Source organism: Neofelis nebulosa, chromosome 6 (assembly GCF_028018385.1).
Source record: "Neofelis nebulosa isolate mNeoNeb1 chromosome 6, mNeoNeb1.pri, whole genome shotgun sequence".
Classification (NCBI taxonomy): domain Eukaryota; kingdom Metazoa; phylum Chordata; class Mammalia; order Carnivora; family Felidae; genus Neofelis; species Neofelis nebulosa.
In genome coordinates, this window is record NC_080787.1 from 52,900,239 (window position 1) to 52,925,765 (window position 25,527).

Here is a 25,527-nt window from a genome sequence, read left to right on the forward strand (position 1 = left end):
CTGAATAGCCAAAGTAGTCTTCAAAAAGAACAAAATGGGAGGTATCACAATCCCACATTTCAAGTTACATTATAAAACTGTAGTGATCAAAACGGTATGGTACTAGCACAAAAAGAGACACAGATCAGTGGAGCAGAATAGAGAACCCAGAAATAAACCCACAATTATAAGGTCAATTTATCTTTGACAAAGAAGGTAAGATTATGCAATGGGAAAAAGAAAATCTCTTCAACAAATGGTGTTGGAAAAATGAGACAACTCCATGCAAAAGAATGAAACTAGACCACTTTTTTATACTATACACAAAAATAAACTCAACATGGATTAAGGACCTAAACGTGAGACCTGAAACTATAAAAATCCTAAAATAGAGCACAGTAATTTCAGTGACATTGGCTACAGCAACATTTTTCTAGATATGTCTCCTGTGGCAAGAGAAACAAAAGCTAAGAGAAACAAAACTAAAATACTGGGACTACACCAAAATAAAAAGCTTGTGGGCCACAAAGGAAACAATCAATCAAACTAAAAGCCAACTAAATGGGAGGAATTATTTGCCAATGACATATCTGATAAAGAGTTAGTATCCAAAATCTATAAAGAACTTATAAAACTCAATTCCCCCCAAAATGAATAATCCAATTAGCAAATGGACAGAAGACACGAATAGACACTCTTCCAAAAAAGACCAACAGATTCTTAATTATAGAGAACAAACTGATAGCTCCCAGAGCACAGGTGGGTGGGGAGATGGGAAAATAAGTGAAGGGGATTAACACTTATCATGATGAGCACTGAGTAGTATATAGAGTTGTTGAATAACAAAAATCACTGTATCATACACCTGAAATTAATATAACACTGTATGTTAAGTATACTGGAATTAAAATTTTAAAAAATGTTTCGGAACTAGAAAAAGTAATTGTTGCACATCACTGTGCATGTAGCAAATGCGCCTGAGTTTAACTTGAGTAAAGTTATGTGAATTTTACCACAATTCAAATAAAAACATGCACTTATCCTTAGGCCCATTAATTCTACTTACAAATGTCTATCCTAAGGAAATAATCAGAGATATGAATAATGATTTGAATTCTAAATTGTTCATTGCATAGTAAGGTACTTGGACAAAAAGAAATCTGAATAACCTTGATATTCAACAATAGGAAAATGGTTAACCAAATTATTATACATGCATGTATACATACTCACATAGATATGGAATATTAACATTATTAAAACCATGTCCTGGAAAAGAATGTGCTGAGGAAATTCTCACATTGTTAACACAGAATCCAAAAGATTATCACATTGTATACTCTATGTTTTAAAGTGTGTATGTGTATGTGTGTATAGGCATGTGCCAGAAAAAAATGATTTAAAGACAAGACTACGAAATATAACTGTGGTTATCTTTACATTTGGGAATATGAATGATTACTTCATATCTGTTATGTAACTTCTATTTGCTTTTCTCCACTTTCCAGTTTTGTATTGGAAAAATAAAAATTATTTTAAAGTATCAATAGCTATGATTAAAAAGATATCACAATAACATAACTATGTAATCATAATAATAATGATTACAATAACTATGATTTAACTGTGGTTAAAATAATAGGAACTGCAAAATCTGAAAAAGAGAATATTCAAGAAAATGTGAATGAAGGGCTATCAAGGGAAGGGAATTTGAAACTCATCCTGTACAGATCAGATCAAAGAACCTGAACCAACAGTTATTAGAGAAAGACAGACTGACTTAATAGAAGGACAGGAATTTAAATAGAATTTTTAAAATGAGAACAGGTTATCTTAAAATGTTTCGATTTTTCTGTCATTGGAAGTATTTGAGAAATGGCTTGACCATAATTTTTGAGGAATCTTCACAGTGCTTTAAACTCTAGACAGGTGGTTAGACCTAGAAATCTCTTTCACCAGAGATTCTAACATTTGGATGCTACCTAATAAAAATATCTAAGTATTTCCATTCCTCACCATCAGTAACTTACTTCTTTAGGGTAAGGTATTACTGTTCCTGGGAATTCTCTTTTAACTCCTTTGGGGGTGGGGGTGGGAGGGGCAAAGCAGATTGCCTTACTGAGTTCAAAAGTAGTTCCTTTGGGGTCAGAGTACATGTTTTTTTTATCATTGTATACTTACTTCTTCCAACAGTTCCAAGTATACAGTTCACCTATACGAACTCAGACTTTTTATTTGCATAAGCCAATGCACCAGACCTGACTAATACACTAACCTCCAGATCTACACCAACCGCTTGTCCCTTGGCCTCACCAACATGCTTCATTTCTTACCCGGGGTAGCCCCATCTCCTGGCATCTACTGAGCCTCTGGCCCCTCCACTAGATTCCCAGAGAGCCATGAAACATAACAAAGAAAGACCAAGTTCATGGGTTTGGGGTGAACAAAGTGAACTTCCACCCTTCTCCTCAGCTGCTCCCCTTATTGTCCCAAGATGTGGTGACTCTATAAGGCTTCTCTCAAGGCACCTCACATAGCCAAGCAAATAGCCCTTTTTCCTTAAGCAGCTGTGACCATCTTGTGTTTGCTTTCCCTCTTTTTTCTTTCACTTCCCTTTTGTCACTTCACTGTGATTATTTGCCCCAGTAAAGCATTAGCACATATTTTGCTTTCAGGTCTGTATTCCCAAGGATCCACACTAAGATAGCAATTGAAATTTTACTGTGAGTTAGTTAACCAAAAAATGAATCCTTCTGAAAGCATGAGCCACAGGTAAACTCTCATACAAAGGACCAAAGGGAAGAATTGATCTGTGGCCTGGAGAAGGACAAGAGGCCTGCCATGTGCAGCAGCTGGAGGTCCCTAGGGCCAGAAACATGGCCTGATGACAGTGGGTGGACATCCAAGAATGACCGACCAATTAAAGTCACTTCTGTCTGTGTTGTGTAAAGCTTGCAGAGGAAAAGTTTTACTAGTAAATTTGCCCCTTGCCTTAGCCCTCCCCAAACGCTATTAAGCAACCTGCTAGATGATACCATCATTTCCCAAGGCCCTTCTCACAGACTTTAATTCCCATTATGCTCCCAATCCTTGTGCCCGCTACTCACCAACTTTCAGCTCCCCGCCTACAATGACCATGCATGCCACACTCAGAACATTGCTTCTGTCCACAGGGAATTCTAAAGTCCCCATCACATAGAGGCCTTTGAGGAATGGAAGATTCATATCCACAAGGACAGTCCTGTCTGAGGAAGAAAAAGAAATTGCTCAGACACATAAGCAATACAAGAATTGCCTTCTCTCCTCTAGTGATTTACCCTGAGATTCTCTAGGCAATTTAGGAGCTGCTTATGTTGCTACCAATGCCAGGCTGGGTGCAGCAACAAGAACAGGTAGTTTTCAAAGGACTAGGCCTTAATAAAGAGACAGGAGTTTAAAAAAATGCATGATTAATAAATTCTTCCATTGCCTAAAAAAACAAGTGTTATGGCCAAAAGGCAGTGTTTATGCCTCAGACAGCTCCCCCAGGCCTACTTTAGTGCACATGTATAGGAAAGTTCCCTATCCTTTTCCCTATCCTTTGGCCCTTCCCTTCACTTTGACTGTAATTTCAGGGAGGCAGAGAAGCAGAGATATGACCTTGGCTTCTGAAGTCAGATGATTTGGATGTGAATCCCAGCACTGCTACTTATTAACTGTATGAACCAACACATTTACCTTTCTGTGCCTCAGTTATCTAATCTGTGAAATGGGAATAATAAAAATGCCTGCTTCATTCACAGGGTTCTTGTGAGGGTGAAATGAGTTCACAAATCTAAAGTGCTTATACAGTACTAGTAAGTAATTCTCAATCTCCTAATTCCTACAATGTAAAGCAAAGGTCTAGTGTGTGCTCAAGAAATGCTGGATATTTTCATTACTGGTACTGTTGTCAATTAACCTGGCACGCTTGTAGAGCTCCTCTGACAACACAAAACCGTTGTTCTTCATCGCCCATTTCATAAAGTTTCCATACAACTTCATAAAAAAAAGAAAGATTTTTGTCTGAAAGTAACAATAAGGCAATACATGAATAAAAATTCTTATTTAAAACAGAAAATATTTTGTGTATGCCAAAGTATTAAGTGTTACTTTCTGAGGCTTAGTAGTAATTCAACACAAATTAAAGATCTCAAATAAATGTTTCTACTTAAATTTCAAGTACCATAATCAGTGACACATGTAAAGGTTTTAAGGAATTTTTTTAACATAATTTCATGTCTCATTCCAGGAAACAATGTACCCTGCTGTTCTAAAGGACCTGCCCTCCACCAAAGTAATTTCTCATAGGGTGTCTTTTCTAGTCCCTACTTCGCTAGTTATAAGACTGCCACACCTTCCGTGACAGAGACTCTAGGGTTGTAAACCAAACAATTTCTCTTTTCCTACGGGGTTCACAGCTAGACTATCTTTTCTAGCCTCCTCTGTATATGGTGAAGCCCATATGACTGAGCTGTAGTCAATAAAATATAGGAAGGATTGAAATGTGACCTCTCTAGGCCTGGTTCATAAACTCTCCAGTAGGCACTTTCTCCTTTCCCGTGTCTCTCAGTCAGACAGTAGAACAATGGTTCTCAAGGTATGGCTGTGGTCCAACAGCCACCACCTACTCACCCATTCAAAATCAACCCAAGTTTTAGCTCTGCCAGTAAGATATTCCCAGTCTCCTCACTGGATCCACCACTCCTGCCATGGAAATCTGTCTCTGGTTTGCTATCCCATGATACCCTATACATTCTAATATCAGAACACTAAAACATATTATAATTACATCCATAATTAATGTGTGTAAGGAGATGATTGTCACTGGGCTGGTCCTTAGTGTAATTATGCCTTTCTCACCCACTGTAACTTTCTTATGGGAATCCATTTTTAACAACCCTTGTGCTTATTGTGAATTCATAGATGAAGTTGTTGGGTGGCTCAGTCAGTTAAGCATCAGACTCTTGATTTTGGCTCAGGTCATGATCTCATGGTCATGAAATCAAGCCGCATGTCGGGCTCTACATTAAGTGTGGAGCCTGCTTAAGATTCTTTCTCCCTCTCCTTCTACCCCTCCCCTGCCTGTGCTCTCTCTCTCTCTCTCTCAAATAAATAAATAAATAAATAAATAAATAAATAAATAAATAACAAAAAAAAGATACAGTTGCTAAATAAAGATTTCCCAGATCTGCGGAGTTTAGGTCCCTACACAACTTAAACTCAAGAGTACATTGGTAACAGATACAAATGAACCATCAGGCTAAGACGAAAATAAATAAATATTCCAATTTCATCTCTGATGCTTTAAAAACATTCAAACAAAAGAGTGAAATATCCAGAGAATGTTCTAGGTTTAACACACATTTTGGAAGTTCATGAGTTTAATATGACTTCAAAATTAAGATGCAAATTATTTCAAGCAAGCACCTTTAAAAATTAAAAAAGTTCTATGCCAATAACCCCTATCTATTCCAACCTATGGCCCAAACTACCAACATTTGGATGCCAAGCCTGATTTTAAAAATTATTAAATTGCTTCAATAAACGTTTTATCTCATCTACAGAGTACTCACACGCACAAAAGCATGATATTAGGCTTTGTTTTAACATACTTATCAGTTAAAATAGGACAATTTCCGTCCTTTTGGTCTTTATCACATACTCCTCTTAGAAGAAATTTCTCCTTTTGATTGCCCTATCCATTCCAAATATACCAACAAATTTCACACAAATTGCAGGTAGCTTAACTATTGCAAGCTCCATGAGAACAGAGACCACAGCTGCAATTCTCACATTTACTTGCTCAGGACCTTGAACAGTAGATACTCAAAAATAACACCAAAGAACATACACATACCCCGCATGTAAAATCTAATAGCTATACAAGAGGAAGTATAGGATGAAGACAAGAGTAGAAACATTGCTCTTATTTTACTTTGAAATTGCCTGGATCTGTCTAGTCACTTTTTCTTCTTTCTTTTCCTCCCACGTGATGTGTCAAATCTTGTTGAGTGGTAGGAATTCAGAGATGAGGAAGACATGTTTCCCATCATCAGATGAGGACAGATAAACAAATAAGTACAATGCGATATACTTGAAATGATATTATAATTGACCTTTGAGCAATATAGGTTTGAACTGCATGGATCCACTGTATTTGATAAATACAATATGGTACTTTAAATGTCCATTATGTTCCTTCTGATTTCCTTAATAACATTGTCTTTTCTCTAGCTTACTTACTATTGTAAGACTACAATAGATATTATAAGTAACCTACAAAATATGTATTAATTGTTTCTGTTATTGGTAAATCTTCTGGTGAACAGTAGGCTATTAGTAGTTACATTTGGGGGAGTTCAAAGTTATACACAGATTTTTGACTGCACAGCGTGGGGGATCAGCACCCTAACTCCCATGTTGTTCAAGGTCAACTGTATATTTTTTCATTAAATGGAGGTTGACCTCATCTTTACTCCCAACTACTTCAAAATAGAAATTCTATCAATGTGCTTAATAAAAAAAATTCTGTGAAGATGAAAGAAACAAATTCCCTATAAATATTTGTATCAAGGATATTTTGTACCATAATAACAGAGACGACAGCTATCCATACAAGAAACATAGACAAAAGAATCCATTCCAAACTAGTCTCCAGAGCAGATCAGCTACACGTCCAAACTGACCAACCCTGAGCTACAATGACAGCTTCTAGTGGATTTCTATCTTTCCCAGGTGTGGAAAGTTAGGATCAATATGCCACTTTCTTTAAGTAGCTTCATTTCCATGAAATTATTCAAAACATTTCAGAAAAAAAATCACTCAGTAACATTTATACAAACCACTTAAAAACATGAATGATAGACCACCTCTAAATTAACTGTGGCCTGATGCTTTTCATCTTGCCTTGCTTTGACCAAGGCTTTTCCATCCTGCTCTGTCAGTGACCAATCTATCCTACTTGAGAGAATGAGCATGGGCATATGGAGGGAACCATCTGGAATTTCTGTTGCTCGATGGGAGGCTGATGGGGGAACAGATCTGGAAAGAGACTCCAAAAAGAATTAACGAGTACCAGATGTAATTAAAGACTGCTTTTTCCCCCCAAAGGAGTTTGGGACCAGCCTTGGGGTGGTGCCTCTTGGTTCCAAATTACACCCCCTTTCCACGTGTTCATCTATCAAACACTAAACATCCCACCATCTTTATTTTGGCATCTTGTGCCAAGCAGTGTTTTGTTTGTTTGTTTGTTTTCTCTCCTTAAAGAGTTGTATTTTGACAATTATAAGGGCAAAGCTTTAGAAATAATATCTGGAAATTTAACGCTATGAAAGAATCACCTGAAATTCCCCATATATCAAATGCAACAACAACAAAGATGCTTTAGTCTTCTGTACATGCACTAGCTACCCTTATGACCAGAAAGCCTGAGCCAAATCAAAAACCAGATGTCTCTGGACAGAGGGCTAGGGACTTTTTTTGTATCAGGACTAATCTGGTTACAAAGCATTCCATGTCATTTTAACACTAGATTTAAACTCATTTTTTTTTTGCAGCAAAGTGAGAGAATCAAGGTCACTATTGTGTAGCATTCCAAGGGTCTGACACTTGTCTAAATCCTGCAGAAATGAGATCAAGGGCGAAGGGCACAGATCCTGGGAATAATGATGGGGTCACATTAACAGGCATAATTTAGGGCAGGCAGACCCACTACTTGTATGGTACTCACTGTATCGGGCCCCATAACTTAGGTGCTGAAGACAGTTTCCATTACAACCCTGCTATTGTCAAAAACACAGCCTACAACCAACTTTGGACACAGCTCAAACTTCTGAGGGAGAATGATGGCATGCAAGGGCAGAGCAGGACATACAAGGATTATTTGTGGGCTTGTTATGTTCCTGTACCTTCCATAATTAACAAGTACACATAATTGTTTTTACATTCAGCCTTAGCCACAATATCTCCCATAAATATATGAACTAATGGAAAAGTTACATGCTAATGCCATTTAAAACAGTGATTGGTGGTGGTTTTTTTCCTCTGATTGCTTAGCTTTTGGTGAATCTAACGATTTATCCAATATTCTGTCTATACAATTTGTGAGAATGACTGGTACGTCCAAAGAAGTACTCCAAAAACAGTGGAAATTCTCATACATAAATATTTCACAGAGATGAAAGGTTAACATGATTGAAAATTAGTGTCAAGCAGAATAATATGCAGAGATGATGGTATTCATTTATCAATAACTCATTCCCTTTTAGAAAAAGCAGAACAAAGAATGCTAGAAGGGAAGGTTGCATTCTTTCTATAACTAAATTCTTTTCAAAGAGCTGCTCACTTTATACCCTGCCTTTTTTTTTAAATCAAATCCACACAGGTGGTTTCTTTATTCTACTCTTACCTATCTTTTTTTTTTTTTCAAACTGGTCTTAAAAACAGGCAGAAGAGGCAGTTTTCAAAGTGCCCAGAGGCACATGATTCAAGACTGAAAGCCAACTTCCCTAACTCCTTGAAGAAAAACCATCTGCCTGCCTGTGTGTGGGGGAGAAGGAGGGAGGTTGGAGGAAGAGCTGCTTTAACTTTGGAAAATAAATACTCATCCCACTCCCCACTCTCTCTGTGTCTTTCTCAATCACATACAGACATGCATGACACTCATAGTAGAATCAACATTTTAAATTATGATATTTTAATTGATCAATAAAATGTTTAACATACAATGTTTATCTCTTCCTCTAGTCTATACCATCTGTTCTTCAAAAATATTTGAATCTATTTAATAGGAAGGTCTTTAAGCAAAACTACCAACTGTATCAGATCAATCCTCTGAATCCCAAATTCTGAAAGGAAAGTACCAGAAGGTGCTGCTGTTTTCATAAAAATAGAAAAGAATCTGTGCTTTCTCTCATTCCAGGCTTTGTTTTATCTGTTAAATCTTGAGATGGTGTTGTGCTGCTGTTCTCTCCATTAGACCTCAAAGAATTCAGAATGACCCAATTTGTGCTGCCATTTTAAAAAACCAACTTGGATATTAAAAAATAATATATAATAATGATATATATATATATATAATTACATATATGATATGATATATATAATGATATATAATCAACATAAAAAAGCTGTACATATTTAATGTATACAACTTAATGAGTTTGGAAATAAGTGTATATCTATAACCATCATTATGAGTTCTATCCATCTTTTTCAAAAGTTTCCTCCCACCCTTTTTATTATATTAGTATTATTACTATTATTATTATTATTTTGTGATAATAACACTTAGCCTAAGTCTAGCCTTTCAGCAAATTTTTAAGTATATAACAGTATTATTTCCTATGGCCACTCTGCTGTACAGAAGATCTCTAAGATCTATTCATATTGCATAACTGAACTTCATATTCTTTGTCTACTACCTCGCCATATCCTCCTCCTCCTAGTCCCTAGCAACGAGTCGATTAAAAAGATGGCTGAGGGGTGTCTGGGTGGCTCAGTCGGTTAAGCCTCCGACTTCACCTCAGGTCATGGTCTCACGGTTCAGGGGTTTGAGCCTCACATCAGACTCTGTGCTGACAGCTCAGAGCCTGGAACCTGCTTCAGATTCGGTGTCTCCCTCTCTCTCTGCCACTCCCCTGCTTGCACTGTCTCTCTCTCTCTCTCTCTCTCTCTCTCTCTTTCTCTCTCTCTCTCTCTCTCTCAAAAATAAAATAAACATTGAAAAACAATTTAAAAAATATGGCTGAGTGACTGGGATCTCATATGTGGAGTTTAAGAAACAAGACAAATGATCATAGGGGGGAAGAAGAGAAAGGAAAACCAAGAAACAGACTCTTAACTATAGTGAACAAACTAGTGGTTCCCAGAGGGGAGATGGGTAGGTGAATGTGTGAAATAGGTGATGGGGTTGAAGTAGTACACTTGTTGTAATAACCACCAGCTGTTGAATGGAATTGTTGAATCACTAAATTGTACACCTGAAAAAAATATGACACTGTATGTTAACTAACTGGAATTTAAATAAAAAAATGTTAAATCAAAATATTAAAAAAATTAAATGGGCAAAGGAACTGAATAAACATTTATTTAAATAAGACATACAAATAAACAACAATTTATATAAAAGGGTGCTCAATATCACTAATCGTCAGGGACATACAATCAGAACCACCAGAGATATCATCTCATATCTATTAGTAGAACTTTCATTAGGAAGGAAGGAAGGAAGGAAGGAAGGAAGGAAGGAAGGAAGGAAGGAAGGAAGGAAGGAAGGAAGGAAGGAAAGAAGAAAAGGAAGGAAGGGGAAAGAAAGAAAGAAAGAAAGAAAGAAAGAAAGAAAGAAAGAAAGAAAGAAAGAAAGAAAGAAAGAAAGAAAGAAAGAAAGAAAGAAAGAAAGAAAGAAAGAAAGAAAGAAAGAAAGAAAGAAAAAAAAGAAAGAAAGAACAAAAACAAAAGATAACAAGTATTGATAAGGAATTAAAAGGGTACCCTGGTACACTGTTGGTGGGAACAGAAATCGGTGCAGCCACTGTGGAAAACAGAAAGGAGATTCCTCAAAGAATTAAAAATAGAGCTACCCTAAGATCCAGGAATCCCACTTCTGTGTATAACCCAAAGGGAATGAATGACAACAGGATCTCAGGGAGCTATCTGAATTCCCATGTTCCTTGGTGTTGCCATTGGAGACAAGGTCCATGGTGCTCTGATGGCTTGGATGTCTTGAGTACCAAAAAGAAAACCTAGACCTTGTAATCCCCAGAAGATCTAAAAGTGAAAAGTATACATTTTGTTAAATATGAGGTCAGATTTTAAAATACAGTTTGGCTTTATCCACATAATTTTATTACTCTATGAATACTATTACCACTGATGAATCTGTACTAATCATGTTTAGGGACAAAATCCCTCTTCAATCCTTGTAGTGAAGGATATTTACATACGTGGAAAGACATGAACTAGTAGCTCTCAGGTGATGGAGTTATTACATTTTTTTCTTGTTACACTTAATGTCAAAGCCAAAGGAGGCACAGAACTTATTTGTCTCCTTAAGAAAAATAATGAGACAAACTTCTAGTTAACAAATATATTTTCACACTTTAACCCTGAAGAAAAAACAATATCTATAAAATAAATGATTCATTCCTGAAAGAAGCTGTTCAGGCTTAGGCTCATGTAGCAAACATTCTATTCAATGAATTTAATTCCCCCATCAAATATTTTCTTCTTTGAAAATTAATCCACTCTTTATGTCTCTGCTTGAACTGAGAGAAAGCAGTATGTCCAGAAAAGGGTGAGATTTTTATTTTTTTAAGCTATTTTTTTCCTCAGGCTTTCAATTGTTTCTTCTAACTGTAAAAAAAAAAATCCTAAAACATTATTGAATTTCTTTTAAAAAGATGTTTGTATTTATTTGTTTTAAAAAATTATATCTATTATTTCATAAATATATAATTAATGTTTAAGAGCAAGCTTAGAATATAGTACCTGATTAATAAATATTGAGTAAATAAACTCTATTCTATATTTTAATATGTTGTATCAAAACTTATCATTTTTGGACAAACTAGCCTATATTTTATTTCCTAAATTCATAAAGTACTTATATATAAATAAAAAAATTACTTCTGTAGAGATATAGTGAAAGTTCTCAATATTTTCATATTTTCCATGGTTACATTTTATGAAAATTCACAAATTTTTAAATAAACTACAACAAATTATTTTTATTTAATGCAAAGAGTTCTTGCTTGGGGGTTCCAAAATAAATTCATTTCCCCTTGAATTTAGATACTGTCCCAGAGACCATGATGTTTCCTAGAACTTTTATTCACAATTCTAAGTATTTCAACAATAACATCCAGATTTTACAATCTCTGCCAAAAATCCCAATGCTCTAAAGTATCCATGCTGCCTGGAAAAGTTACTGAAATCCCCATTTTTAGAGTTAATCCTTTTTTATATCCAGGGTATCCAGAAATCCCTAAAAGAAGAATGATATATAAAAGCAATATTATTGACTGAGAGATGTATTCATTCATCCATTCATTTCACTTAGCAAATATTATCAAGTTGTGCTGTCAGATACTGACATGTGTCTAAGAAACAAATACAAATAAAACAAGGCTCTCACTCCACAAAGAGGAGTGAATATTTTAATGAGATTGAGCAGGTGAGTTTTTGATGGAAGTAAGACGTAGATCTGAATCTTTTTCAGTATTTCCTTCTGATACCCACCAAAATAATCATGGCAAGACTCAGGTAATGTTTCAAAGTAAGGAAGACTCTATCTGTTTCTCTCTTCCTTCTAGTTCCCATCCATTCCTGAGAACTCACTGCTCTCATCTGCTCATAGCTCTCCAATAACCAGTATCCCACTCATGTCCCATCTACCTACATTGCACACACTTCCAGGGTCTAAATGATTCTATAGTTTCAGTCTCTTCTCAACTGTGCCCTCATTTTATCCAGGCTCCAGGTACTAGTACCTGACTAATGAAGAATTAGTGTAGGAAAAATATACTGGCCAATTCATCTGTGACTCTTTGCCCAAAAATCAGTCTGGTACAATGGAATCCTCACCAGATTAGAATTCAGACAGACCAAAGTTGGAATTCCAAATAAGCCATTCCTTGAAAAAATTGCTTACCTTCTATGACTTTCCATTCCTCAAGTGCAAAATAAGATCAATAATACGTTATGGAGGTGACAGTAAGGATTAGGTGAAGTACCACATATACAAGTAGAACAGTGCTTGGCATATAACAAGCATAAAGTTATTAGCTATCACCTGTTTTATGTATCCAATATATATTATTGCATATCTACTCTATACCTGTTGCTCTGCTGTTTGGTGAGGCAAAGAGGCACAATCCTTGCTCTTATGAAACTTAAAATATTTTTTAAATGTTTATTTATTTATTTTGAGAGAGAGAGAGCATATGTGAGTTGGGGAGGGGCAGAAAGAGAGAGGGAAAGAGAGAATCCCAAAGAGGCTACATGCTCAGCAGAAAGCCCAACATGGGACTTGATCTCACAACCTGAGCCAAAATCAAGAGTCAGCTGCTTAACTGACTGAGCTATCCAGGCAAAAAACTTAAAATATTTTAGAGAAAATTGACATTTAACCATAATCACACAAATAAATACATGGCACAAACTGAGCTAAATGGTAAAAAGGAAAATGAATGATGTTATGGGGATATCACACTCTAGAGGAAGTAGTATACATGAAAAGCAAGAGACTGGAAACAGACCCATATGTTCCAAAGACCGAAAAGCAGCACCAGGGCCTGTAGAATCTTGAGGAGAGCAGTGAGGCGAGGGGCTGGAAAGGTAGGTGAGGAAGGAGATCAAGCAGGACTTTGGAGGCTCTGTAACAAATTGGAGACTTTATCCTAGGAATAACATTAAGGCAGGAAAGGCTAGAAAGCAGGGAGATTACATAAGCAATTTGTGATTTAAAAAGAGTAGATGAGGGCAAGAGCCGCAGAAAGGGAGTAAGAAGAATCCTAATGGCTTATCCAACATGTGATGATGCAATGATTAGGGTGGTGAAAGGAGAGATAAGAAAAGCAGACAGATTTGAAAAATAGCTTGGAATAGAATGTACAAGATTAGTTGAAGTGTCAAGAACAACTCAGAGCAATGGATAATGGAAAAGACGACAAATAGTGAAATAGGAAAAGCTGGAGGGGGAGCAAGCTGGCAGCTGGGAAGGTGAGCCTTGGGAATGGAAGAGGATATATACAGAGGATTCTCTCTGGGTTGTTCTAGTTTGAGATACCTGTAAGTCATCCCAGTGGAGATCTCAAGTTGAAAGTTGGACATACGGGTCTCATGCATGGAAAAAGAAAAAAGATTAACTGGCTTCCGATGTTGTCTATAGGTTGATGACTATCAAATTTATGTTCTCAGGAATCACCAAGGGAGAAAAGACAGTATGAGGAGAAAATACTCAGTATGTGGAAGTCAATGAGAGCTCAAGGGAATTATTTTAATCCTATAGATATATAAAAAGATGATTGTATGCTGCAAGAAAGTACAATGAAGGAGGGAAATCTGCAGATAGGAAAAGAAAAGAGACAATTGAGGTACCTGAAAAGCAAGACTGGTTTTTCAAGGCCAGACACAGAGAAGAGCAGGTGATGCTGACCTTTGAGAGAAGGTAAAGCACTTTCTCTGATAGAGAAAGGAGAGAAGATAGGAGCACGTGCAATCTATATACATTCACCTCTTTTCAAGAGGAAACTGAGGGTTGGTACAAAGCATAAACATTAAATACACTGAAAAATTGTGAAGTTAGGACACACCTTCAGCTTGCCTCTAAATCATATAATATAAACACCAGACTCCACTTGCCAACAAGCAGTCAGGGATGACCTCTAATTACAAAACCCCGTGTGAAATAAATCTATATATGTGGGCATTAGGCTTAGTATTTCCCTAAGAAATTATATTACCTTAACAACATCTGAAGGGGATTCTTTTTAAAGCAACTGATGAAAATTAAATAAAGATGAAGGCTGTAGAAACACATTAAATTATTAATGTTATTGACGTGTGTGTATATTTCCACATATCAAACCAAAAATATATTTGAACTAGGGGGTCGTTTTAGCCAATCTCAAAAAGAGATTGGTTCCATACTGCAATGTGGGTAAACCTTGAAAACGTTATACAAAGTGTAAAAAGTCACTGTATAATTTCATTTATATGAAATTCCAGATTAGGCAAATCTAAAGAGACAGAAAGTAAATTAGAGGTTGGTTGGGGCTGGGGGGGATAGAGGGATCAGGGAGTGATTGCTAATGGGTATGGGGGTTTTTTTGCTAGGTAATGAAAACATTCTAAAATTGATTACAGTGATGACTGCACAACTGTATATACTAAAAGCCATTGAATTGTACACTTTAAGTGGATGAATTATATGGAATGTGAATTATGCTTCAATTAAGCTCTTAAAAATGAAGAGGTATTTACTGCATTAATACGGAGAAATTCTCAAATTATATCTTTTAAAGCAAGGTGCAACACAGTTTATAATATACTATCATTTACGTAAAGGAAATGGTTAAAGAAAGATATATCTATATAAGTGTAATTTAAATTTTTTTTGTATATGCAGCACAGAATTTCTCTAGAAGGATACCCAAAGACTTAGTAATATTGTTTTCAGGAAACGAAGCTACATGGAAGACAGAGATGAAGGGAAATTTTCCAATGAGTTTTTTTGTGTTTTGTTTTGAATTTTGAACAATGTGAACTCATTATTTTTAAACATTTTTAAAAATTGTAACTGAAATTAAAAATAAGTGTTATATTTTTTATTTACTATAGGCAAAATTGTAAGTGTGTGTGTGTGTGTGTGTGTGTGTGTGTGTGTGTGTGAGAGAGAGAGAGAGAGAGAGAGAGAGAGAGAGAGAGAAATTGAGAGTCTTTTCTTCTCTTATTGTCTTTGCCAGACTTATAATTTGTATCCTCTGCTAGCGATGCCTTGAGAAAGAGAGTTAACTGTCTGCTTTTTTTTTTTGACTTTCTATTTCTAGTGTCCCTTGGTTTACATTTTGGTATGTAGTGCTCCTTTTCCCATTTATCTGCATCTTTGCCATTTTTACGTTTGGATATTTGTGAAATGCTTCCTGCTGCTTAGTATCTGTGAATCCAGGAAGACTGACTCTGCCATTGGGATTGGGGTTTGGTCCAATGTCTTAATTTGTTCTGATTTCAGGTTTTGCTTACTAAATTAATATTTAGACAAAACCAAACTCCAGTACCTTGCATAGATTACACTGCCCTCTGGAAAGTTCTCCGTATTGCATTTTTACTCACTCTTAGTTCCTGGAGACAACTTCATAAAACAACGATTCATGGGTAGGCAAACAAGGGATTGTAAACATAAAGATAAACAGAAAACTGTAAAAGAGGGATACTAATAATCAATGATCAATTTAATAATCCCAAGAATACCCAAAGACAAAAAATAGAGCAAATAGAAGAATCTAGTTTAAAAACATTTCCAGAGATATTTTAGAAACTATATCCATGAAAGCAAAAATAATGAGATGTAAGGTATTTTAATTATCAATAAATTTTTAGCGAATTATAATTAACATACAATGTTATATCATCAAATTTTTAATCAGTAGATTGAGTAAATAGTAAAATGGACAGTGTTAGAAGTTTGAAATGTAAAATCAAGCTCATATATTCTCCCAAAAACAAAAAGAGTAAAAAGAAAATATCACAGGGAAGCTTATAAAACATAACAATATACCCTAAAGTCCTAATACCTATCTACCTAGGCATTTAAAAAGGAAAAAACAAGCAAAAAATCATTAAGGACATAATTTACCATGGTCAAAGAAAAATGTATTCTGATAAGAAGAGTCCAGTGAGTAAGACAAAATCCTTAAAGTTTACCAACGATTAAAACAAGTTACCAACAAAAAATAAAACCAAATGAATTTTGGGTCATGTGTATCAGAAAACAAAAGAATCATCAAAGTTCTTTAGTTGCTCTGTGAATGAATTACTAGAAGATATATGTCAGCAAATGAAAACCAAATCCAGAAAGATGAAGATGTGGGATTAAAAAAAAAAGTCATATGCAGAGAATCAAGTAAAATTTACAGAGGTCTACATAACTGTTAATGTATAATGTTAATAACATAACTTTCAACAAAATCCTCATCTATAAAGTATGGTTAATCATCATACATATCTAATAATGTTATTATGAAGATAAGAATGTCGATGTATAAACAACATATATATCAAACAGCAAATACTCAGTAAGTGCTTTTATAATCTCAGTAATTTGTGATTATCTGGGGGCCAAAAAAGGATATCTAATATTTTTAAATTAACATTTTCTTGATTAGTAGTGAGGTTCAGATTTTTTTTTCATGTTTTTTGGCCATTTGGTTCATTTCTCTATGACTGACATTAGTATTTTTCTTCATTCAGAAAAAAATACAGGATATCTTTGTATATCGTAGATAATAATATGTATTGTCATGTTGTGTATTGTAAACAGTTTCTCCTCATAGCTTGAATTTTAGCTTTGCTTATGATTTCTTTGATCATAGGGAAGTTTTTTTGGAAGATCAAATTTACTTATTACCTGCATTCAAAAACATATTGCACATCAAATAACCAAAGTTAAAAAAAAAGGTAAAGAAAAGAAAAAAGGAAAAGATTCTCAACTGAAGACTAACACATACTTTTATACAGAATAAACCTCCTGAAAATTGATCTTTTCAGTATTTCATCATAGCGAATTTTTACATTCTTATGTAACCAGAATTTTAGATCTTTTCTTTTACTGCTTCCAGATTTTCTATTTTCTTCAGGAAGGCCTTCCACAGAATATAAATAAGAATGTAAAAAATAATCTGCAATATTTCCTTTTAATTTCTTTACATTTTGTATAGGGCTTTTTAGCTTACCTGGCATGATATGGCTTGGTAATAGAACAGAATTTTTTTAACCTATGGGCAGATAACTTTTCCAGCACTGACTGCTTAAATGTAGTCTTTCCCCACAGTTTTGAAAAGCCATCCTAACTACCAAGTAAATTGTCATCTATTCGTGGATCTATTTCTGGACTCTATCTTGCTTCATTCACTTTAAATTTCTCTGTTCTTTATGTGGTATTCTTATGCCAATCCCACACCAGTTTGATTGCTGAGCTTTATCTTGAATAAGCCTCCACAAATTAACCTCCTCTTTAAAAAGTCTTGGCTATTATTGTCTATTTGCTTCAACCTAAAAATGTTATAATCACCTTCTCACATTCTAGTTTTTTTAAAAAACTACCTTCAATTCTAACTGGGAATACTTGAATTTATAGACTCATGTAGAAGGTATTCTTTGCAATGCTGTATTTTCCTGTACTGGTATTTCATTCAACTTACCAAAGTTTTGAGGGTTTTTTTTATATGATATGTAAATGCCTTGTTAAGTTGATATCTAGTTATTTCTTAAATCAAAAGTAGAATCTTTTGCCTGTCACCTTTTAAAATTAGAAATGCTATTGCTCATTGTATGTTGTTGTCATTTCCAGTCCTGTTGCTGATCTCTCCTGTTTAATAGGGTTTCCCTTGATTCTCTCGTATTTTTCTAGAAAAAAAAATGATGTGGGTTTACCAATAATTTTTCCTCCTTCTTTCTAATTGTTATTCCCTTTATATTTTTTCTTATTCTATTGCATTGTCATGCACTTCCAGTAATAGTAATGATGGTAGGCATTCATGTTTTGCTCCTGACTCTAATTGGATGCAGTTAATCTTTCATGGTTATTTATAATGCTTCCTGTGGATTTCTTGTAAATATTTTATATCAAGCTAAGGGAAATTCCTTCTATTTATAACCTAGTTATTTTTATTATTTACCAGTTATTGAAATTGGTTAAATGCTTTCTCTTTTATACAGTGATCAGCCTTTGGGAAAAGTCTTGATGCTCCTACAAAATCCTCTTGATACCACCAGGCAATCATTTTTCCTTCATGTAGGAAGCACATAAATTTAACACACTTTGATTATTAGCTTTTCTCTTTAGCCAAGACTACAAATAGCTCTGTGCCACATTCAAAGGGAGCCTACATATTACAAAAAAATAGAAAGAATATGGAGTATCTTCAAAATTCTTGCTTAAAAGAGATGCTTAGATTTTATATTTATTTGCTTTAAATCTTATATGAAATAACTTGGAGAAATTTTTCCCTCTGTGTTCCAAATATGCTGAGAGACTTGTAACTAGATAACCACAATTTCTGTTTTTGATTTGTCTGTTCCTTCTTCAGCCCTTATCATACCCTTCTCTCTGCCCCACTACCCTGGAAAAGTTTTCTCTGCTCACTCATACTTAGCTCCCTACAATAAACAACACCTCCATCATGAACCGCCCAAACCCTGTTGGCTCTGGAGCCTTGGGTAATTTGCATATTTAAGAAACCCATACTCAGAGAAACAGAACTGTAGACAGAGACTGGTATTGTACTTGATAAGGGAGAGAGAGGGAGAGTTAAGCTCTTACCATTCTCTGATTCTCCATATAGTGAAAATTATGCCTCATTATTATAAAAAAAAAAAAATCAGTGTTTTCTTGGGGAAGGAAGAGAGAAAGTTGTAATCTTGCCCTAATTAATTATGTTAATAGAATTTTCCTGAAGTAGGACTATCCTTGCATTCCTAAGATTAAACTCTATTTAATCATTTATGAGTATTCTAAAGCATGGGCACATTTGATTTGCTAGGATTTCACATCAATGTCCATTAGATTAGACAATCTAGTTTTCTTTCATTGTGCTGTTTGTCCAGTTTTAGAATTATATAGTCTTGAGAATGAATTGGGAAGGTTTCTATCTTTTTTTTCTGGGCTCTAAAAGAATTTATAATATGGTTATTATGTGTCTCCTTAAGGTATGTTTTGCATTTTTTAAGAAGCATCCTAGTGATTTCAGATATAGGTAGGGTATGGATTCAACTTTGCGAATCAACTAGCATGAATAAATTCTTCCGATTATACAATAAAGGATAAGTATTTTCTGCTGCTGTATTTTTTGTAAAAGCAAAAAACTGATGAAAAAAATCTTAAGTGTTTATCAGTAAGATAAACACATGATTCAATAAATCATGTCACATTCCTACTCTGGAATATTATTCACTCGTATCAAAAGGATGTGATAGCTTTCTCTACTGATATGATAGAATCTCCAAGATATATTTTTAACTTTTTAAAAAGCCACCTATGAATACTTAGAACAGTTTCATGCCAAAATGAAGGAATCCTTAGCATGCCATGTAAGAGCTCCAGAGTCAGACCTCTGGGTCCAAATTTTGTCCCTCTACTAATGATCTTCATGGTCTTTAAGTCTCAGTTTCTTGGCTGATAAAGAAGGATAGTAATAGTGCCTCATAAAGTGATTATGAGGGCTACAAAGTGAACTCATCTTAAATGCTTATCATGGAGAAGAAAGATCTGTAGCAGTAATTTAATAAAAGTAGCAGTAATCACAGAATGGCATTAATAGTATCACTAGTAATAATGTGCCCATTAAAATAATAAGATAATAATATGAGTTGAATCATGTTTTTTTATTGTGCCAGGCATTGCATTAATATTTATTCTATACCACAAAAGCTTCATAAAGATGCTGTGACATTGACATCTAACAATAGTAGCAGTAATTACAGTATGGTATTAACAGTGGTATTACTGGTAATAATATGCTCATTAAAATGTTAAGATAATAATACAAATCCAGTTTTTTTAACATGCCAGGCACTGCATTAATGTTTATATCACTGAAGCTTCATAACGATGCTGTGACATTGGCACCACACCTTGCACACAGAGAAGCCAAGACTGAGAGCAGATGTTCTTGAACCTGAGCATTCATGAGAATCAATGGAGATGGTTTTAAAACACTACTGATCTGCGTTTTGAATGAGCTCTAAAATTAGTAATAAAGCAAGGTGTCCATGAACCATGCTTTTGAAAGCCCTGGCCTTAGAGTAACATTCCCTAGATTACACGGCCAGTAAAGTCTGTGTCAGGATTTAAATCTAGATCTGTCTTATTCCTGCTGCTCTATCCCAACTTTCCTTCATGTCGTTTTACAACCAAATAAAGGATTAATGCTTTATTTTCTTGTTTTATACACCCAATTTCATAATACTATTGGACATGCTTACAATTAGTTTAGGCTTCTATAACTTTATTCTTTCTTAAAAAGTTTAAATAATACATGAAAAATCTTTCTTGTCTAAAATAATATAAAGATATGCTGGGGTGCCTGGTGGCACAGTCTGTTAAGTGTCCGATTTCAGCTCAAGTCATGATCTCGCAGTCCGCAAGTTCAAGCCCCACATCGGGCTCTGCGCTGACAGCTCAAAGCCTGGAGCCTGCTTCAGATTCTGTGTCTCCCTCTCTCTCTGCCCCTCATCCACTCATATTCTCTCTCTCTCTCTCTCTCTCTCTCTCTGTGTGTCAAAAATAAATAAAAACATTTAAAAATTTTAAAAATAAATAAATAAAAGAAAATAATATAAAGATATGCAAAGCAAAATATCAAAGAACTTATTAACCTTTTGTTGGCACCTCTTAGATACCTGCTATTCTCAATTTGGGTTATATTATTCTTTCTAATGTGTATTTACTTATATGATGTATAGCTTTACAAAATATTAAAGAACAGAGCACTTTATTGTATGTCAGGCTCCATCTGAATATCCTGAATCTGAATATCCTCAATGTGATATATCTTTCTGTAACCTTATATTTACATAATTTATTCCCTATTTTGGCTCAGAAAATTAAATTAGAATACCTGTGCTATTTTCTACATCATTTCTTGCTGATAATTGTTTATGGTCTTCTGGTTTTAACCCAGCTTCTCTGACCACTGTTATTCAAATAAGCTGAGATCTTGAAAGGCATGTTCAGCCCTTGGCACTGACAATCTGGCATGGCCCTTATTAACGTGATGTGATTTGGATTGGCCTGTGATGGGAGACAGTGGAATTATATGGGAAAAGTGAAGACACTAAAGTAGTAAAATTTGTAAAAATCGTGGTGGAAATTTTCCTCCCAGAGTGAGACTTGGACTCAGCCCGGCACAGCACAGCTGCTACCAGTGAAATCTATTCTCTGAATACCAACTCATCTTTCCCTTCTTTTTGTCACTGAAAAACTTTGGCGTGAAAATATGTGCACTTTTGGTCCTAGTTCTTTTCCCTTGGAGGGAAGAATATCCCCATTTCTCCCACAGCTTTGGGGAATAGACTCATAACTGGACTTCATGTATAAAAGCTGTGATTTCCATGCAAACTGCTGCTATCCCAGAAAAAAAATGGAAAAGCCCTTCTCAGCAGTTTAAAATCCTTTAACTATTTCCTTCCCTTTGAACTTGAACTGCCAAGCTGGCTTGCTCTGCCTCCCCTCAAGCGGTACTTCCAAATAAGTAAGATAATTTAAGGAAGCAATGTTAGAAGCCACTGTAATTCATTCAGACCCATAAAACGTCATAAAATACACACCGGGTGCAGACACTGGGAGTGTAAAAGACTTACCACACCTCTCTGATACCCTCAGTTATTACAAACGATTTCCTCACAGGTACTATGATTTAGACCTTAACTTTTGGAAAATAGCAAAACTTGGGTCCCTTTGCAGTAGTCAGTGTCATGGCTCTAAGCAGGCACCAGTGTGTTTTCTCATTTGCACTCTTCCTTTTATACTTGCACCAGAAAAGAAAACAAACAAAAACAGGTGCATGCACACTATGCAAATGAGAAAAGGTAACCTCTGAGACTATTTCACAGCAAACAGAAGATCCTCAAGCTGCTAGCTAGCTAAAACCGCAGGAGGTGTGTCAACCGCCTAGATGTTGAGCCACGGGAGGCCTGCAGGCTGGGAAGGCAGTAAATCCCCAAAGTGCTCTAAACTCCTGATTGGCAAGCCACACCAGGCCCCTCGGTTCCTCAGGTGCTGATCCACAGGAGGCCCATCAACCGTTCAGGTGGAAGGTGCGGGGAAGGAGGGAGGAGGCAAGCTGTGTAGAGAAGTAGCTTGAATGAAAGGCCACCAGCTCACCAGGGGAGAAGAGAAATGGGAGGCACCTACTGGGAATACTAGAGTTCAGAGAACTCCATTAAGAGAAGGAATGAGCCCATTCTCTCTAGCAGAGAGTATCTTCTTACCTGTGGGAAGCTCATCTCACAAAGAGCAAGATCCTGGCTCAAGGGTTCTAAATAAATGCTGGTGTTGAATGGCAGACCACCAGGGCTTCCCCATTGTGATCAGTTGCTAAGGTTCTCAGGGACCCACCACCCCCTAGCCATCCCTTGTGTGACAGGACTCTTAACATGATAGTGACATCTCTCCCTTCAGCTTCTCAAGTCCCTAGAAATACTTTAGCAGGGACTGACTGGGAGTCCCTCTCACTCTTTCAGCTAATCACTCTCGAATTCACCTGTATCTGCTACATGCGAAATCCTGTGGTATAAAAAGGGTGTGGCTTCTGTCCTCAAGGTGACATAAAAGTTAATGGTAATTGCAGAATACAGGCATGTGATAGAAATATGCACAAGGTGGGGTGCCTGGGTGGGTCAGTCGGTTAAAGGACTGACTCTTGGTTTCGGCTCAGGTGTGAGCGCTTTCGAGAATTCAAGCCTCATGTCAGCCTCTGCGCTAGCAGCAGGAAGCCTGCTTAGGATTCTCTCTCTCCCTCTCTCTCTACCCCTCCCCCACATGCACCATCTCTGTCTCTCTCAAAATGAATAAGTAAACTTTTAAAAATTAAAAAAAAAGACATATGCCCAAGATATTATAAGAACACAAGGAAGGAGAATTAAATCAAATGGGATCTAGAAATACTTTCTGAAAGAGATGACACTAAGTTCAGTGTTAAAGGCATGGCTGCAAGAGAGTGTTAACGGTGGGGAAGGGGAGCAGAACCAGGGGAGAGGCGGGTATACATGACAGGAAAGGAGAAGTTGATTCCATCCAAGAACAGCAAGCAGATGGGTGTGACTGGGCCACAAGGCACACAGGGAAGTAGTGGGCGATGAGGTAGGATCATAGAGGGCTCAGTAGACCAAACAACTGAGCCTGAGATTTACCTTGAAAGTATTGAGAAGCTCCTGAAATAATATACAATATCAATACAAGACACCAAGGCCTTAGGAAAATTAAAACTTGCTGCTTTTGACCAGTTTGGTTTTCCTGATTTCCATAAATGTTAACTTATGTTCAAAATAAAATAGCTTCTTGAGGTCAAATTTCTAATTTTATATTTTATCACTTAATTTTGAAAGCTTCTGTAAGGGGCCCTTGGTCGCTCAGTCGGTTAAGCATCCAAGTTAGTCTCAGGTCATGATCTCACAGGTTGTGGGTTCAAGTCCCGCATCCAGCTCTGTGCTGACAGTGTGGAGACTGGTTGGGATTCTTTCTCTCCCTCTCTCTTCCCCTCCCCTACTCTCTCTCCCTCTCTCTGCTCTCTCTCTCTCAAAATAAACTTTAAAAAAATAAATAAAACAAAAGCTTCTGTGAAATCACATACATTAGAATAACATGTACCATGTATAGCGCATATTTTACTAACAAGCGCTTTTAAAGGGAAATCTTAACACAGTTATTAAACACTACTATGGTATTAAAATTCAAATAAATGCCAAACCCTCCTTCTCTAGATGAGTATAATTTTAATCATATATTCTCAAAGTTTACTTACTGATAAACTTAAAAATAAATTGATAAGTTATATACACGTATCACAATACTAATGTAATGCATGTTATCTACATAACGTAACATACAAAGGTAATACTTTCAAAGTATAGGATAAAAAATAAATTAAAATAAAGGATTTAGTATTTTCTATCTGCTTTTCAATGTATTATCTGTCATGCCCCATTTTGGAAGCCACAGCATTAGACAGCTAACAAATGCCTAGACCCGCCTCCCCTACACTCATATATATGCATGTAGACAGATGTCAATATGTCATTCATGAAAGCAAATCAACTAAATTCTCCAGTCAAGCTAATCACTGTGCAGCTGATAAGACACTGAGGCAACAGATCATAACCTGACACCCCTCTCTCAGCTCCCTGGGGTCATTATGAGGCTTGAGGGATAGCACAAACTATGAAGCAAGTTCTCAATCCCCTTTACAGCACAAGGAAAGCAACTGGGTGAAGTCAGAGGGGTAAAGGCAGGATATTTCACTCGAGGAGTGAGAGGGAGTCGTGGGTCTACCAGGATAGCTTCTGCTCTCATATTGCCAGAATTCTAGAATCTCAGAGACAGATCCGTATTTCTAGGGGCTAATTTTCCAGTTGCCCCTCAGGAGGGTCTAGGAGTCAGCACTCTGGGACCCACACTACATCAGAGGAACATGTCTGTATTTCCTTTCCAGAGGTAGCATTGCTCATCTTGAATCCTACTCATAGAATCCTGCCCACTTCCTTTTTCCACATGGTTTTAGTAAGAAAAACTGCCACCGTTGTGAAGATCAGATTATAAATAACTGCACCTGTGAAAGGAAACTCTGCTCTAGACAGTCATTCCCTGGATCTCTCAAGAAGAAAGCATTTCCATACTTTAGCCCCTCCCCTGTGATGGGCTGAAGAGAAGAGAGAGGGGTCTGGCTTGTCAGTGTCCACAGTCTGATTCAGAACTGGAGCCGTATCCCCAAGGGCAGCCACCCAAGGCTTTCGGACTCACTATGTCAACAAATTATTGTACCTGCTGATCCATCTCAGATCCAGCAATCATACCATCAGTATGATGGAGGAAAGGGGCTGGGATTGAATCACCGTTCTGTCCAATTCACCATTCATTCATTCACTAGCTCACTCACTCACCCACTTACTCATTTAACAAAGATGAAAAGAGCATCTACCCTGTTCTGGGCTATCCTGGACACCGGGAGCACAAAGATAAGAAGTTCCCATTGGTACCAACAATGTGCTATAAGACAGCAGGGTGATGTCTGCAGAACAGCCCAGCCAGTCCTG

At 36.3% G+C, this 25,527-nt stretch overlaps 1 protein-coding gene across 2 annotated transcripts in view; it reads right to left on the reverse strand.

The window, feature by feature from the left end:
- PKHD1 (PKHD1 ciliary IPT domain containing fibrocystin/polyductin) overlaps nt 1-25,527 on the reverse strand; it is a 473,171-nt gene that overhangs the window by 179,849 nt on the left and 267,795 nt on the right. For both annotated transcript variants that reach the window (XR_009263031.1, XM_058734233.1), the window contains exon 52: nt 3,087-3,224. Coding sequence is in view for 1 of the 2 variants with exons in the window: in XM_058734233.1 (XP_058590216.1) it covers nt 3,087-3,224 (138 nt within the window). In the remaining variant the exon portion in view is untranslated. The remainder of the gene's footprint in view (nt 1-3,086; nt 3,225-25,527) is intronic.